This window comes from Sorex araneus, chromosome 3, assembly GCF_027595985.1.
Source record: "Sorex araneus isolate mSorAra2 chromosome 3, mSorAra2.pri, whole genome shotgun sequence".
NCBI lineage: Eukaryota > Metazoa > Chordata > Mammalia > Eulipotyphla > Soricidae > Sorex > Sorex araneus.
The window spans coordinates 114,507,642-114,524,037 of NC_073304.1; the positions used below are offsets into that span (position 1 = coordinate 114,507,642).

General features: G+C 39.1%; 1 protein-coding gene across 16 annotated transcripts in view; it reads left to right on the forward strand.

Annotated features, from left to right (window-relative positions):
- KCNMA1 (potassium calcium-activated channel subfamily M alpha 1) overlaps nt 1–11,292 on the forward strand; it is a 767,652-nt gene extending 756,360 nt beyond the window's left edge. For 9 of the 16 annotated variants that reach the window (XM_055131423.1, XM_055131426.1, XM_055131435.1 and 6 more), the window contains one exon: nt 3,849–11,292. In XM_055131423.1, the coding sequence (XP_054987398.1) occupies nt 3,849–4,003 (155 nt within the window). In that variant the 3' untranslated portion in view covers nt 4,004–11,292. The remainder of the gene's footprint in view (nt 1–3,848) is intronic. The other 7 variants (XM_055131433.1, XM_055131427.1, XM_055131436.1 and 4 more) reach the window with 1 other exon arrangement.
- The last annotated feature ends 5,104 nt before the right edge of the window (nt 11,293–16,396 follow it).

Here is a 16,396-nt window from a genome sequence, read left to right on the forward strand (position 1 = left end):
ATACTACCCAAATAATCCTCCCCTGTCATCACTGCTGTCACAGTCCCCATAATTCAAGTAAATGCCAATTTAACACCTCACTTCTCCAGCCTCAAGCTCATTTGCAATCACACAAAGAGGTACCATTCCTCCATATCTAGTCCTTTAGTACTGAGAGTACTCGTTAATGCTAACCTTCTACTAAAAGCAAACCACTTAATGCATAGCAAAGGCCACTCCTCTGAGCACTTTACATATATTACCTTATCAAAGCCTCACAACCACCTCAGATTTAGATGCTTTAATATCTCCATTTGAAAGATACAGCATTTGAACGACAGATTTGTTCAAAGCCAGGCATCCAGGACGTGGTGGCACAAAATTGAAAAGCAAAGACTATGAGCTTTGTCAGGATGCTTGCTGTAATGCCTGCAAAGCAAGCTAATAATAGTAATAGTCTTAACACCTCCGTTTACTTGCCATATAGTGTGCCTACTAAGTGTACTATAGGCACTAATATTCAAAGAATGTTAGGAAGGTCTTAACATTAGTTCCTTTTTACAGAAGAGAAACTCTAAGATAAATCCTGTGATAACTTGTTCAGATTTATGCAACATGTATGTCAGAAAGCCAGTCCATTGGCTCTTAACCCATGGCCTCTCCTTGGTCTACATCTCATTGCTTGTCTAGGGTACTTGAGGCAATACCTACGCTGGCATGGCTGGCCTTGCTGGGTAACAACTCCAAGGGTGGTGCCAGAAATTTGGCCTGTCTGTCTCTACAATTACATTCCAACTTTTTTCTAATTCCACTTACTTACTTGCCACAGACTGCTCAATGCCACTCAACACGCTGACATGCAAAAGAAACTCCTAACAGTCACATACAGTGATGGCATTATGCATCTTATGGACAAATGGGACAATTCAGTTGTTCTCTGACACTGATGAAGCCTCACCTCCACATCCACTGCCCTTGTCATTTCTAGGATGGAAATGAGGCTTCAGGAAAGCGCTCTGGCCTGTGGGATGAGGCCCTGAGGGGAGCATAAACTCAGGGGTTTGGACTTAGCTTTAACAATCATCCCACTTCCTTTCTTCCAATTTTGCATCCAATCATTGGCACTACTTACAGTGTCTTCTTTGGAAGGCAACACTCAACAAAGTACAGTGTCACTATCACGCTTGGCACACTTTGCATCCATGTGCAATGGCTGACAATCAGAAAGTGCCTGTTCCTGTAAGTCCTTTAGGAGAATCACTTCATCAAGTATCTTTGCCCCAGACATTTGACGGAAATGCTTAGAGAAGTAATAATACATTTTCATTTCTTCCAAAGTCCTCTGTTGAGTAAATTTCCAACAACACATAGACTTACAAAGTACCTCTACTCACACCCCGCCCCCAAACAAAACAAAACAAAAAACGTTCTCAGGCACAACACAAACCCAACCTGTCTCCCAAATGTGCTTTAACACAACTTCTTCCTGCATTGAAAGCCAAATGGTTAAAGCACAGGGATTTCTCTGCTTAGACCTTTTTTTTTTAATGGCAAGAAACTTGAGAGAAAGAACGTACATGGTGAAATAATACTCTCTGTTTTACAGACAGAAGGAAATTGATATTCTCTCTGCCGTGAAAGGTCAAAATGTCAACTTTGAATTGAACTGTAAAGACTAAATTCTGGACAATTATTCTCTGCAGCAGTTGTAAAAATTTCAGCAAATTGCTGCTGTCTTAGGTCTTTCACCCAAAAGACCTGCTTGTTTCCATCTGCAGAGTTCACTCTCCCTTCCAACCCAGCATGTCCAACCTAACACTAAATCCCTTTGCAAACACAGTCCAGATAATGGCAGAGCTGAAACCAAGGTGGCTCGGGAAGCAGCACGGATACTGGGATCAGCTCTTCTGAAAATTGTCTTTACACATAAACCAATGGAAAAAGTCATAGTTTGAAATTGTTTCAGCGGCCTGGCAGTGCTTTTAAAATGTGATAACCATCACATTTTACTCCTCTCTGAAAGGTTGGTTTAATCGTAGATCACACAAAAAAATTGGTTTCTACAAATGCATAATGGTTCATCTATGTCACATTTGAACTAAATGGTTTTTTAAATGGAGCTGAAATTATTTTGATGTGTACACAGTCCCAGATTTCTATACAACCTTTTTTAACCAGCCCATCAGGAACCTTGCCTCAAAAGCCTCATTAATAATTCAGATGTGCTGATGACTTTAAAAGATCTATGGAATTGAAGCTTAGGAAAAAAAAACTCTGCTTGACAAAAAGATAAATGAATGTAGAAAGAAGCTGTAGGAGTCTGGCAAGCTGTAGATCATCTCAGAACAGATTGTAACTTTATCATTCTGTCAGGGGGAATAATTTAAAGCACTTAATCAGTTAGCTCCACTGTGAGGATGTAGCATTATGAATTCCTATCGTCCAATCTGTTCAAATCAAAGTGAACTTAATTATAATAGGTGAGAGAACCAGAGAGGAGAGAGGGGGTTGGATAATAATCCAGGAGACAGTAAGTGTCCTGGGGGTAAGTGGAACAAAGGGTAGTGAGTGAGCTTTTGCCAGGCACACCTCAGCTGAGAAGCACTTGAAATGGCAAAAGCAAGTCTGGACTAAGGAGAAAAATAAGCCAAATTATTATAAGATAAGTGTGGATGCTGAATTTATAAATCACCAGCAAAATGGTACACACACACACACATAACTGCACGTGCACACACTCACAAAGATCACTCCTTGATCAGGCCAAGCAAGGAATTCATGTTAACATACAACTGACAAGGCAGTTATGAACTGTTCTGGTAAACTGGTATAGAAACAATAGTCTCTTTAGCAGTGGGTTCCTATGAAAGCTTCCTCCCTTTATCCATTTCTTTCACTTAACCACAAAAATAAGGCATATGATTCCCAATTTGGAGTGTCCTATTTGTCCTAACCGTTTGTAGCTATATGCATGGCTGATTTCTCAGAAAAAAATACAATTCTAGAAAGAGGCGGGATAAAGCCTAAGTCTGGTGAAATAGCATTAAATGACTAAGAAGATGCCAGGTCATTTCCATTCTCACCCCAATCCCCAAATGCCCTAACTAAGCATTCTCTCTCTGCTGTTTCTGTACTTAGAGTGAAAATGAAATGCCACAGCTTCATCAAGCTCCCTTGCCGACAGCTTGGGTTAAGATATTGCCACCGGGAATTCTTTTCATAACTTTATACCAACACAGAGTTTTCTTTCTTGAAATAAAAGCCATTTCAAATTCTTCCTATGTAATTAAAAAAATCTTTTTAAAACATGAGCTGCTATTTTGATTTTTACTTTCATTGACCAGCTAAATTTGTGACAGCTACTTTAAAGCCACAGCACTGGCTATGAAAGAAACCTGGGAGTGGTATAGTTGAGCTACACCCCAAGTATGTCCCTTACAAACAAAGACAAGTAAGAAAAGTCTCTTCTGCTTTTGTGGATGCATAAAGCTTTCCTCAGGTGCAATGTCCATACCCAATATTTGATTTATTCAACATTGTATCCTAACTAAAATTTCCCAGGACACTAAAAAAGCTCCAGGGGAACATTGCCCAAGTTGAGTTTGAAGCCTGCTCTAGTTCTCTGAAGTTCCCCGGGGTACCTCTAGGTCCTGAGGTCCCATTGGTTCTTCACAGGCTATAGGCCACAGAGGTATGTTTTAGACACTGGGGTTCTCTAGACACTGCTCTGTCTCTCTTAGCAATTATTCACTGTCAGCTTCTATCGATTACCTTTTTGCATTTTTCAATGAACTGTCCAAAGGCTTTACCCTAGGACTAATTAAACTTCTCATCTCTCCTTCTTGTTCTCTATTCGTTTTGCCCTTTAGCAGAAAAGAAATGGTTTACAGATGAACCGGATAATGCCTATCCCAGAAACATTCAAATCAAGCCCATGAGTACCCACATGGCTAACCAGATCAACCAATATAAATCCACAAGCAGCTTGATTCCACCAATCAGAGAAGTCGAAGATGAATGTTGACTCCCAGGAGACCAGACTATTTTTTTAAAGCCTGACAAACTTCATAAATGGTGACGTGACTTTTCTTCCTCTTACATGCTGAATCACTGGTGAAAACGTTAGGATAAAGCAAGAATTGCAAGAAAAATAAAGTAGACGGCTCTTTCTCTTTGTCTGCCTTGAATATTGCTTCCATGTATTTTGGAAAAGAAAATTATTTCATTTATAAATGAACATATAAGACTAGTCATGTATAGCCTCTAGCATTTTAAATTATTTTTGTTTATTAGAAAGAAAATATATTTTTCTTTTTTTTTCATTGTCAACTATCTTCCCTATAGCTAAACAATGCAAAATCAAAACAAATCTGTGGCCAGACTCCTTAGTGCGTGTTTCTCTTCTTTCTCTCTTTTTTTTTGAGGAGAATGATGGTCACCTCCACAATTAATTGTAGTTAAGGGAAATGAAGAATTAGAACAATTTTTAAATGGTTCAATGATGTAAACATGTATTTTAGTAAATTTAAAAAAAAAGGGAAGGGGCAGGTGCATTTTCTGAATGGGTGTGTATTTTAGCTGCGTTGACACCAGCTCTTAATAAATGGAAATGTATCTATTTTCACAATTGAAAGTCATATTTTTGTAGTTTTAGTTTTTGTTCTGTATTTCTCATCCCTTTGGTCATAGAGTTAAAGGGAAGACCTTTCTTGCAACTTTTCTACAATTGCTAGGTCAGGTTTACCAGATTAGCTCATGAGAACTGGAAAAGATTGTGAGCACAGTTGGGAGATGGAATTTGAGTGCCTGATGCATACAGACATGGCTCTGTTTGTTGTTGTGAGGTGGGGACACCTCCATGCTGCTTTACTTCCCATTTCACCACTCCAAACCACCCTATCGAGGAATTTCAGCTTTGGTAGGGTCTGGTTGGTTTTCTTCCCACTCCCTAAATCTCAGAACTTTCAGCTTGAAAATTTGTAAACACCGATTGAATAATTTCACTAAACCATGAATGAGATCTGACAATAGATTCCTTTCATTTAATTTTATTTCAAAGCTAGACATTCCCAAGGCAGTGATTTTTTCCCCAGATTTTCATTCTGCAGGCTTTCCCTTAGTTGCTGGGACAAAACACATAAACTTGATATAACAATGTAAGGTCATAATGTAAACAACAATGTAAACAGCATAACTAAAGCAACACATGCACTTACTACAGGCTGTTAGAAAAGTCCTTTGAAAACTACCAGCAATGAAATCAAATGAATTGGTCACAAACTATGGTCAAGAGATTTTTCTAGCCACTAGACACAATTATGAAGTCTAAAAACTTCACTGTCACTTGCATGCTGAGTGTACCATTGTCCCAGTAACTGTTATGCTCCAAATGATTTAGCAAGTTTTTCCACTTCAAATTTATCACTCACTGATACCTTCATTAGGGTCTCTGGGAAAGCATGGATGTGATACTGATTTTTACTTCCTTAAAAATGTAAATTGTGAACACTTGAAGAAACCAAACTAACTAAAATAGCTCCACAAAGTCCCATGACATTTAGTCCATTGGTTTTTTAGGCTATGGCCCTGTGGTAACTAGTGTGTTAGTGCAAATCAGATCAGAGCCAAATACGGAATTCACCCCGGAATCATGTTCACCAAGTACTCCAATTACAAATGTAGGCGAAACGACCTTCACCTCTGCCAACTCCCTGCAGAGTCAATGTAGTTGTGCTTCCACCTTGTAGGCGCTGTCCTGAAGTGAACTTGTCAGACTGTGGTATCCTGTTGTCACATTTTGTAGAATTAGTTCTATAAAAGTATTGTGAATTTAATGTATGTCCAATTGGATTGTTAAAAAACTATTTATAACCAATTACTAGTCTACTCAGCAGACTAAAATGATGTCAGCAGTCTGTATTCAGGCTTATAAACATTTTCTGGTTTCCAACTGAAGTGAATGGATTTGTGGGGACTGAATAGAAAGCCCAGCCTACTTCTTTATCATGACTTTGCATTCGGATGACCTTAGCACTTTCACACCAATCCACACTCTTCTTTCCTTCATGAAACTTAGTGTGCTTTCTTTCATCCTTGTTTCTGATGACCATTTATAGATTAGTCATCTCTTGGTCTCCACTGGCAGGCGATGGCAGTCACCTAAATCCTCTTCTGTTAAAGGAACTTAGACCACAGTGCAGAGTGTTCCAATACCTTTGCTTGGTTTTCCCCATCTTGACTTGCCAAGGCAGACTGGAAGCAGGAGTGGAAACTCCTTGTCCATAATAATTAGAGATTTGAATCAAAACTTTTATTTTTAATCATAATGTCTAAGATGGATTCCTATAGAGGAAGGTGTCCTCATAAAAAACAAAAAACAAAACTCTCTAATTGTCAGGAATAGGTCTTCTTCTAATTTAGAGAAGAAAACTCATGGTAGTTTGTTTTTGCAATAAATTTCTCTTGGCCAAAAATATTAAGTCAATTCTTTATTTTAAGTGGTAGCTACAATGACTGATTGAAGGCCCTACTAGACAAAACTGGAGACTGGTAGGTTGAAAGTGAAATGGAAACAAATAAAATTTGTAAGATGATCAACAGATGTCAGATAATGTCAAAGCTTCTTGACTTGTTTCTGTTCTTTAAGCTCAAAGACCTGAGGAATTCCCCTCCTATCCAGTGTGACAGAACCATCTTTCTGCCTAAGTTCAGCATAGATCAATATTGACCATCATTGATATAGTTTGTATCATGACATTTTGATATCCCATCCCAATTTAATGTTCTAAAAAAGCCATTTTCCCAAACTACTAACCCTTGAGTGCTTTCAGAGTCAGGCTCAGAAAAGCAAAAAGCAACTATTTATAAATCCATCACTACCATCATCATCTTTCTCATTAATAAAGCATTTACTTTTGTCTGAGCAGTTTTCTATTTTAAAAGTTCACTTTGAACCAATATAGAATACCTTAAATAAAAGTTATTGTGATAAGGCACATAAAGAAACCCCCAGAAGCTCTTCCCAAATGTTGCAATACCTTATGGTGTGCTTTCTACAAAACTTAAGAAGACTTTAAATAAACATGAAATTAAAACTGTTTGGCTAGTGTTAGATTTTTCTACTGAATGATGGAAAAGTCCAACATTGTTCTATTGTTAGTATGAGGATTCAAAAGCTACATCTGCAAATAACTAGTTATGCACTTTGGAAATGTTCTTTAAATTCACCGTCTTAGTGACCTCATTTGAAAAATGAGAGTGATTCACTCAAGTGACTCCAAGGCCCCTATCAGATCTGAGAGGATATGACCCAAATTAGAGTGGGAGCATGGCCCTTGGAAACAATCTTGTCCAGTTCCACACTCATGGGCCTTCATACTGTGTCACCCAAACAGCATTCCTAAACACAGTGTACATTTTCTGCTCTGCACATGTACCAGTCAAATTCACTTCTGTAATTAATAAGTTGAAATCTTTACGTTCAAATCACAATCCCCAAATTCCAAATTATGTAAACCACATTGAGCAGATTTGATCAGAAAAAAAGCTGTTTTTTTTTTCTGAAACTCCTCACTTTCTCTCCTTTTTCTTTGTTCAAGACTAGATTCAGTCAATCCTTTTATATCATATCTCCAATTTTCAGTATTTAGAGGTCCTGATCCCCAATTCCTGTAGCTACATGATTCTTTTTTTCTACACATAGGCCCGGGTTTTAAGAAACAATTGTGCTAACTTCTCCTTTCATTTCCTGTGTTCTATGAATCTGATATTTTCCTTTCAGTGTGCTATCTATTTGATAATTACATTCATAAATCTTATTTTTATTGATAAATATTCTTTTTTTGTCAAAGAGAGCTTCAGGTTAGGGAGTTAGTAAGGAAGAGACAAAGGGAGAAATATAGGAAAAGGGAGTAAAAGAATACCAAAACAATTCACGGGGATATTGGCCACCTTATTCATAGGATAGTAAGTAAAATCATTCAAATTGGAAATAGAGATCCAATGCAGAATTTATCTTCTTTCTCTTCTGTCCCTATGGTCTATTTTCAATTCTGTCCCTAGTTGCTGCTTTTGGAAGAATGGTTAAATCACCAATCACAATAGCCTTTGAAAGGGCTTTCACTTATAAGCTCCGGGCTCATCCATCCTCTTTAAAAAACAAAAGAGAATTCACTTAGAACTCACCTAGTAAATAACATTTCTGTCTCCTACTCTCCACTCAAATGTTTCACATCTTTCCTTTTACTTTTTATAACATTTTAATCCCATTATTGATCAAGGAAGTAAATTGGGTCTTTGAATTTACTCATGAAATTGTTGTAATGATAATTTCCAGAGAGTTTATACAGCATGACCATATTGGTTGTCTGAGTGGAGTTTTGGTTGTTTGGTTTTTTTTTTTTTGGTGGTTGTTGCCCATGTAATATTACTTGGTAATTTTTTTAGTAGTTCCTCCCCTCCCCAAGTAAGGCTGCAGAGATAGTACAGTAGAAAGCCTTGCATGCAGCCTATGCAGGTTTAGTGCCTGGTATCCCATACAGTCCCTTGAATTATAGGGGACCATAGGGTCCACCAGGAGTGATCCCTGAGGACAGAGCCAGAATCCCTGAGTGTGGGTATGGTTCCCTAAAAAGAAAAAATCTGTCCCCAAATAAGAGAATTTGAAGTAATCTTAACTTCTTTTTTATTTTTGGCCAAGAAAGTTCAAAGTGCAATTTTCCATTCCTACAATAAACTTGCTTGGAAAATTTACAAAGAGAAAGAAATCCAAAGTGAGCGCCTGTTTTTCTCTAAAGCATTTGTAAGGTCCCATATCACAGCCTATGTGGAAAGGAATTTTGGGTTAGAATCTCTATACCAGAACTTTCTCTTTTGCCTCATTTTTAATGAGGTCCAATATTGTATCAAAAGGCAGGTCAGATATCAAGAAGTTGAAAAAGAATATTAAAAACATTTCAGATATCACCAGCCAGAGTCTTGTTTATGGTTTCAAGAGTTGGAACTTAGGAAGAAGAAAAGATTGCTATTAAATTAGATGGGTTAGGAATTATTCAGAGAAATAAAATTCTTGGTAAAATTGGAAGGTATTTTGATAAAAATAGGTAATTGGATAATTGTGAAGGATGGAGGTTTTCCAGGGAGGAAGAGACTTAATGGATCATAATACATTGGTAAGGATGTGATTTCAAGACATCAGCCACTTTGTCTATGGTGATAATTTTCTTCATATTCTTATAGGGGAGCTAAAGAAAATTAATATGAGCATTCATGGAAAGAAACAGAAAGCAGATATTGTTTAGGGTCAAGCTAAGAATTGAGGCCTGATTTTAAAAGTCATAGAAAATTACTGGAAGTTTTCAACAAATAGTGATGAAAATCAATGTGCACTTAGCTCTGGTTGAAAGTTTTGAGATATTAATTTGTCCTTGAAGTTGTTATAGAGTGTAAACAAAGGCAAAGTCCTTCTCAGTAGCTTGGAGTGCTCAAGGGTGCCCACTCCGAGTAAAAGCAACTCAGTATGGGAAACACCCCTCTCCCAATAAGTGTAATGCATCACAACAGTGATGCAAACTAGTTGGAGTTCTAGGGACTAGTGTGTGAGCTTATTGTTGAAGCAATGATTGTGGTTCTGGAAAAATGGAGTTTTGAATGGAACACTGAATTTGTACCTCAGAGTATAACCAGGTGGAGAAATAAGAAAAGACAAGAAGATGAGCCAATAGATATGAGTATCTGAGAAGTGTTTTACTGAATTCATCCAAAAAGGAATAATTGGAGACCTATCCAGACAAGGCATTGTAGGTAAAGGAGTGGGAAAAATGAATGTTGTAAGGTTAAAAGCCAGACTCATAGAACTCCTTGTGAAGTGGGGAATATGACTGAGTTCTCCAAAGAAGAAGAGCAGATACAGAAGAGTAACTGGCAGAAGATGTGAGGGGACCTAGCCTGGATTTAAGGGATAAAGAAGCATTTGTAGCTATGAAAAGGAAAGTAAGAGAGAACTCTGGAGGGGATGGGCCATCTTGGAGACTGAAGGTAGAGGGTCTATTAGAAATAGTGACTGAAATACAAGGACTCACTGGGCCAAGACAAGGCTCTAATTATTTGGTTTACTGCCATAACTTGTCATGGAACCTGGCTTAGGGTAGACAGTTTCATTTTAGACATCTTGAGACATAGATGTTCGACAACCCTTATGGGTCATGGGCATATTTTCTAGGAAGGAATGAATCAAAAGAAAGTTCTTAATGTGGGCCTGTTTTTTCACCACCTTGTTCATATCATACCACCACTTATCTCCCACGATCAGGACAGCACTGGTTTCATCATTCCTACTTTACAATCACCTTGCTTAGTCGTTTTTTTTCCAACAAAGCAACACAAAGAGAAGGGGTGTTGGTGCCAGAGAAAGCTGACCTTCATTTCTAGATAGATTTCCATTCTTAAAGGTTTCCTTTGGTTTGTTTATCCCTTGAGGATCTCTGTATTTCATCTCTGCTACCTTGCTATAAAGCAGAACAGGGACATAAGTGATGGCAAAAATCTCTAGTGTGTTTGCCTTAGGAAGCATTACTGGCCAGGCTGTTCAGATTCTTGAATAGAAATGTACACAAAGTACTGACATGTGTCGGCCAGAGCAAACCAGAGCTTTCCCCACATGGGATTCGGGGTCAGTGTGAGAAGGCGGCCAGTAGGCCAGGAAGCCCAGCCAACAAGGTTGCTGGAGCCCCACTTCCTACACTCAACTGAAACACTGCAGCTAGTTCCCTTTCTTCCGTTTAGCGGCAGCCTGAGACACTTTTGACCAGAACTGCAATGTTTGAAACGTAAACCAAGGTCTGCCTGCCTGGAAGTCCTAATTAAAAATGTTCCATTCCCAGGTGGCACAATCACATCCTGCCTGAAACCTCTGGCCCACATCCCACCACCCAGATGTTGAAAAGAAACTTACCCCCTACTCACCGCCAAACCTGCACTTCACATTTCTCCAGGGAACAAAAAATAAGTACACTTTCACAGTGGTCAGCCTCCATGTTCATGAAGGAAAAAAGAGCGTGGATTTGTTCATCTTCTTTCAAAGTTTGGAGTTGTTGGAATTATGATTATGAGTTTGATAATGTCAAGTTGCTATGACCTAACAGGAATTTGGGGGAGAGAATAAATGCTGGTGCTCTGAAATGATCTACCAACTCTGTCATCTGTAACAACCAGTGATAACTCTCTTGTCTTGTAAAAAGGGTTTGTACATAACTTGTACATGGTTTCATTTTGTATTTTTCGCAGATTAAAAATTTATGTATTTGTGTTCTAAAACATGAGTATTCCTTGTGTTTCTGTAGCCCTCATCTGATCACTGGAAAGTGGGGTAGGGGCAGCAAAGATCCTACCTTCTGTCAAGACTGCTTTAGCTCTGCCTGATGACGACAGTTTCAATGAGCTTGCCTTTCTCAATTTCAGTGCAAATAGTCACCACATCCCCAAGGAAACTGTCACAGGCTGCCTGCCCCATTGTAAGACTACAGTGGACAGAGTGTGGGGGGAAGGGTCTCTGTCTACAGACATGGTCCCCAAGAATCTCTACATGGCCGCATCCTGGTCAGAGAGGACACTTGACATGAAGTCTCTTAAAGATAGACCCATGAGAATTTCTCTTCTCAGTCCCCTACTTCCAAGCCAGTTACTCTTCCTTCATATCTATACTGTGAATTAATGTTCACTCTGCCTGTGTTTAGCTTATCAGAACCCAGAACAAGCTGCTAAAGGTTTGATTCACCTTGCCCCACGGTGAAAGATAAAGAGCTGGAGAGTGTAAAAACCCATCTAAGTTACATGTCTGTAATGGATTGACTGTGGTGGCATTTTATGCATTCTAGAGATTGTCTCATTTGTTTATCAGTCAAATATTTACTGAACAGCTATTATGTCCATAGGCCTCTACTGGGAGCTGGGGAGACAACAGTGAGTAAGACCAGAACCCTAGCCTCCATTCTGGGGAGGGATGGAGTCAACAAATAACAGGTCTTGTATTAAAAAATCGATCTACAGGAAAAACTATACTATGCCATTGGGAACACATAAGAGAGCTGCTGAGCATTTGGAGAACAATCAACAATCAATTGATAATTCGAAAAAAAAAACCCACCTTGGTTCTACCTAAGCCATTACTAGCCTAAACCAGAACTGATTCACAGGGGTCAGCAAATGCAGGCTAACTTGTCAGAATGTGCCAATCATTGACAGACTTTGCACTCCAGTTTCTCAACTTGCCTTCTCCAATATTTGCTAACAAATCTGAATGTTGTTTGGGAATGTAATTGCAGAGCATATGGTCCCCATTAGTTAGGCAAACTCCACTGCCAAATTCGGCTCCAAGGAAAGAGTCTGCATAAAGGATGAAGTATTAGGAAAAGATCGACAGTGACAGAGAAAGCAAATAAAAGAGATGAGACATTGAGTTACAAAATAGCAGGCTAGGCACACCCAGCACAATGAAGGTGGAACATATTTTGCTATTTGTTGAGAAAACAATATATGTGAATTTGTGCTAAAATCTCCCTGTAGCAAAAATCAAAGCAGGCCATTCACCAGAATCAATGTTAACTGCTTTGCAATGTCAGATAAGATAGATTCTGCCTGGAAGCAAAACTGAGGGGGACAGAGTAGACAGTGTGCTAAGGAAATAAAAGCATGAATAGCATCAAAATGTAAATAAATACGGGCTTTCTGCTATTTTAAATGGTAATGGGCCAACCCTTTGAGAGAAGAAACAGAATCTCATGCTAACCATCCTTCAGAGAATATGAAAATGGGAATTAAAAACTCAGAGCTACAATATAGCCCAGGCTTGAAAATGATGATTAGGAAAGGTGGGAGTATGAAGCATCATCAGTACCTGAAAATTGCTATACCTGAGCCCACCTGCACCCTGGCAGCTTGTCCTGACCCTTTTCTGAGAGCTAGGGTGGGGACACTCACCCCCAGTGCTCGCCTCTAGGGTCTTGGCTTTATAGTTATCTCAACCTTATCTAAAAGAACATTTGAAAAAATATTACCATAACTGGTGTTTCCTCCCAAGTAATCAACTCTGATCTTTAAAAACAATTTTAAGTTATTAATATAACTTAAATGAAATGAATAAATTATTGCTTAAAATTATGCCTTTTGTTTGTTTGTTATTGGGGGTCTTTCCCTGTGGTTCAGGGCTTACTCATGATTTTATGCTCAGGGACCACTCCTGGTGGTGCTTGGAGAACCTTATATGGAGCCAGGCATTGAACACAAGTCAGCCACTTGCAAGACACCCTTACAGGTAACCGGTACTATGAGGTACTTGATGCACGCATTAACTGCATTGTATCACTGACGGAGTGGGAAAATCTTTCCACCACTCTCCCTCTGTCACCTCTCGTCAGCCTCTTTATTCTCACAGCCCCCACTCCTCATTGGTAATGTCAGTTTTGTAATCCAAGGCCAAATGTTTGTGATCATTTGATAATGTCCATTCTCTTGTTTTCTTTCTCTGTATACCACAAATGAGTGATCTCATCCAGTATTTGTCCTTCTTCTTTGATTATTTCACTTAACACAAAGCCTCTGTTCCGTTCAAGTTGCAATGAACTGCATGATTTCATCTTTCCTAATCCTTGTACAGTATTTCATTGTGTAAATACATCAGAATTTCTTTATCCACTCATCTGTCATTGGATATTTTGGTCATTTTCATATCCTGGCTATTATACTGAGTACTGAAATGAGCAATGATGCATACATCCTTTATGAGTTACTATTTTTTTGTGTTCCTGGGACAGATGGAAGAAGTTAGATTTCTGTTCATATAAAAATTTTAGTCTTAATTTTTTTAAAAAATCACTATATTGTTTTTATAAAGGCTAAAGCTGATGATATTTCCACCAATAGAGAAAGAGGTTCCTTTTTAAACCACCTTCTTGCCAACAACTGTTTCCTGTTACCAGTCTTTTGGATATTTGCCAGTTTCATGGATGCAAAACAATAATTCATTGTCATTTTGATTTGCACTTCCATAATAGTAAACAGTGATAAAGACATTCTCATCGGTCTGCTGGTGCTTTAGGAAATTGTTCATCATATCTCTCCATTTTTTATGGGGTTATTGTTTTTTTTTAAATAATGTAGGAGTACTGCTATTTGTTCAGCCATTGGTTAAGCTGATTGAATTGGGCGTGAACTCCACATTACTTTTTTATTTTATTGTATCATTGTGAGATAGAGTTACAAAGCTTTCCTGTTTGAGATTCAGCCATACAATGATGGAGCACCCATCCCTCCACCAGTGCCCATTTTCCACCACTGTTGTCCCAAGTATCCCTCCCCCAACACATACCAGTCCTCACCCTGCCTCTATGGCAGACAATTTCCCCAATTGTTTAATTTGGGGTATTATGTTTTGCTCAAATTTTCCCACCACCATTCAAGCCTACCTGCCAGGGGCAAATGCTAGATAATATATTTTCCATTGCTCATTTTGAATATCATGAGAGCTAATGCAGCAGCAATTGTAAGTGTAAGTTTCTAGATTGTAAATGGTTGGGTTCCAGAGACATCTCTGTATAGTACTAATACATTTTGGGATTCAATTGGGAGTCTCTGGACTAGGGCTGTTGGTGCACTAAGATGGCATCCGGAGGCAAATATTGGGTATGACAGACAGTCTTCTGGCCAGACAGGGACCCAGGGAGGGACAGCCCAGATCCTCTGCCACCATGCCGCCTGGAGATTTAGTCCTGAATCCACATACCTGAACCTTGCTTGTGGAAACTCTTGGCCACCAGGATTCCATCTGGAGTAGGTGGGGAGATTGTACCTGCTCCATCTGGGATGCCCTGTGATATTGGCTCAGTATGGAACCTGGAGAGATCTTTGGAGCTGTGGTGTCTTCCAGGATTTGCCTGTGTCTCTGGGCCAGGGCATTGGTATGCTAAGATACAAATTACAAAATTTTCAGAGATTATATCTTGGTGAGGTCCATCCTGAGATGGTGGAATCAGGCTTGGGGTATGGCGGCAATTTTTGATTGTGGAAGCAAGTGGCTGCCAGGCACTCTGCTTGGGCGGCATTTGTCAACCTGCCCCCTCCAGTTTACTCCAGTCTGCTCAGCCATGCATGGGTCTGAGCTTAACTGTGGCTTTTGATCTCTGGATAGACTTATTTAGGGGTCTCTGAAGCAAGGCTGGTAGTAGAGCTTACAGGGTGGCATTGGAGTTGGTTCTTGGAGGTGACTGCAGTGCTTTCATGTGTATTGGGAAGTGGGGTGAGGTAGCCCACCCCATCTCTGAGAAAGCCTGGAGATTTCCATCACAAAACCCACATACCAGAATTTTCAGCAAATTATATCTTGGTGAGGTCCATCCTGAGATGGTGGAGTCAGGCCAGGTGTATGGTGGTGGTAATTTTGGTTTGTGGAAGCAAGTAGCTGCTGGGCCACCAGGCCAACCTGTTCCCTCCCCCCCCCCCCAATTTACCCCAGTCTGTTCATCCATGCTCGGGTCCAAGATTAACTGTGGCTTTTAATCTCTTTTGAGATTAGTCTCTGAAATAAGGCCAATAAATGAGCTTGTATAGCTGAGCCAGAGGTGGTTTGTGGGTGTGGCTCCCACATACCTAACTTTTGGCCATTTAATTTTTTGGTAAACTTGGTCCCAAGTTGTTGGGGTCTGGCTGAAGGTACAGAGGCAATTTGGGGGTATCAGGAAGCCTGAAGGCATCATCAGACTGCTGATGCACTCGCCCCAACAGGTACAGGTTAACCTGTTGGCAGCACCATACCCCCAGTTGTTGAGGTTTGTGACTGCATTATGTATCTTGGTTGCTTTTAGCCCTTACCTGATGAATGGTATGCAAATATATTCTTCCATTCAAGTTATTTATAATTCTGCCTGAATTTTTTTCAACAGGAAAAACCTTTTATTTTTCTATAATCCTATTTGTTTATTGTGGTTTTGATATCTTTGCTATTGAAGACATCTCTGAGGTCTGTGCCCTGTAGAGTAGAGTTCTGTCTATGTTTTTATCAACTATTTTATAGGATTCTGATCTAATCTCAGGTCTTTATTTTGGGTGAACTTTTGTGTGTAAGGTGGTCTAGTTTCTCGTTTCCCATTAGCTAACCAGTTATCCTAATACTATTTGTTGAATATATTTTCCTTGCTCACTTCATGTACCCAGAACAATTATCATAGTTTAACTTCATAAATTGGAAGATTATCCCTGGGCTCTCAATTCTATTTTATTCATATAAGAATGTATTTTTATTATAATTACAGTTTTTATTACTATAGTTTTGTAGTAAAATTTAGTCAGCAAATTAAAATTTTTCTCATTTTTTTTCTCAGAATAGCTTTGGCTGTACTGAAAGTTTTATCCTTCTTGGCAGTGATAT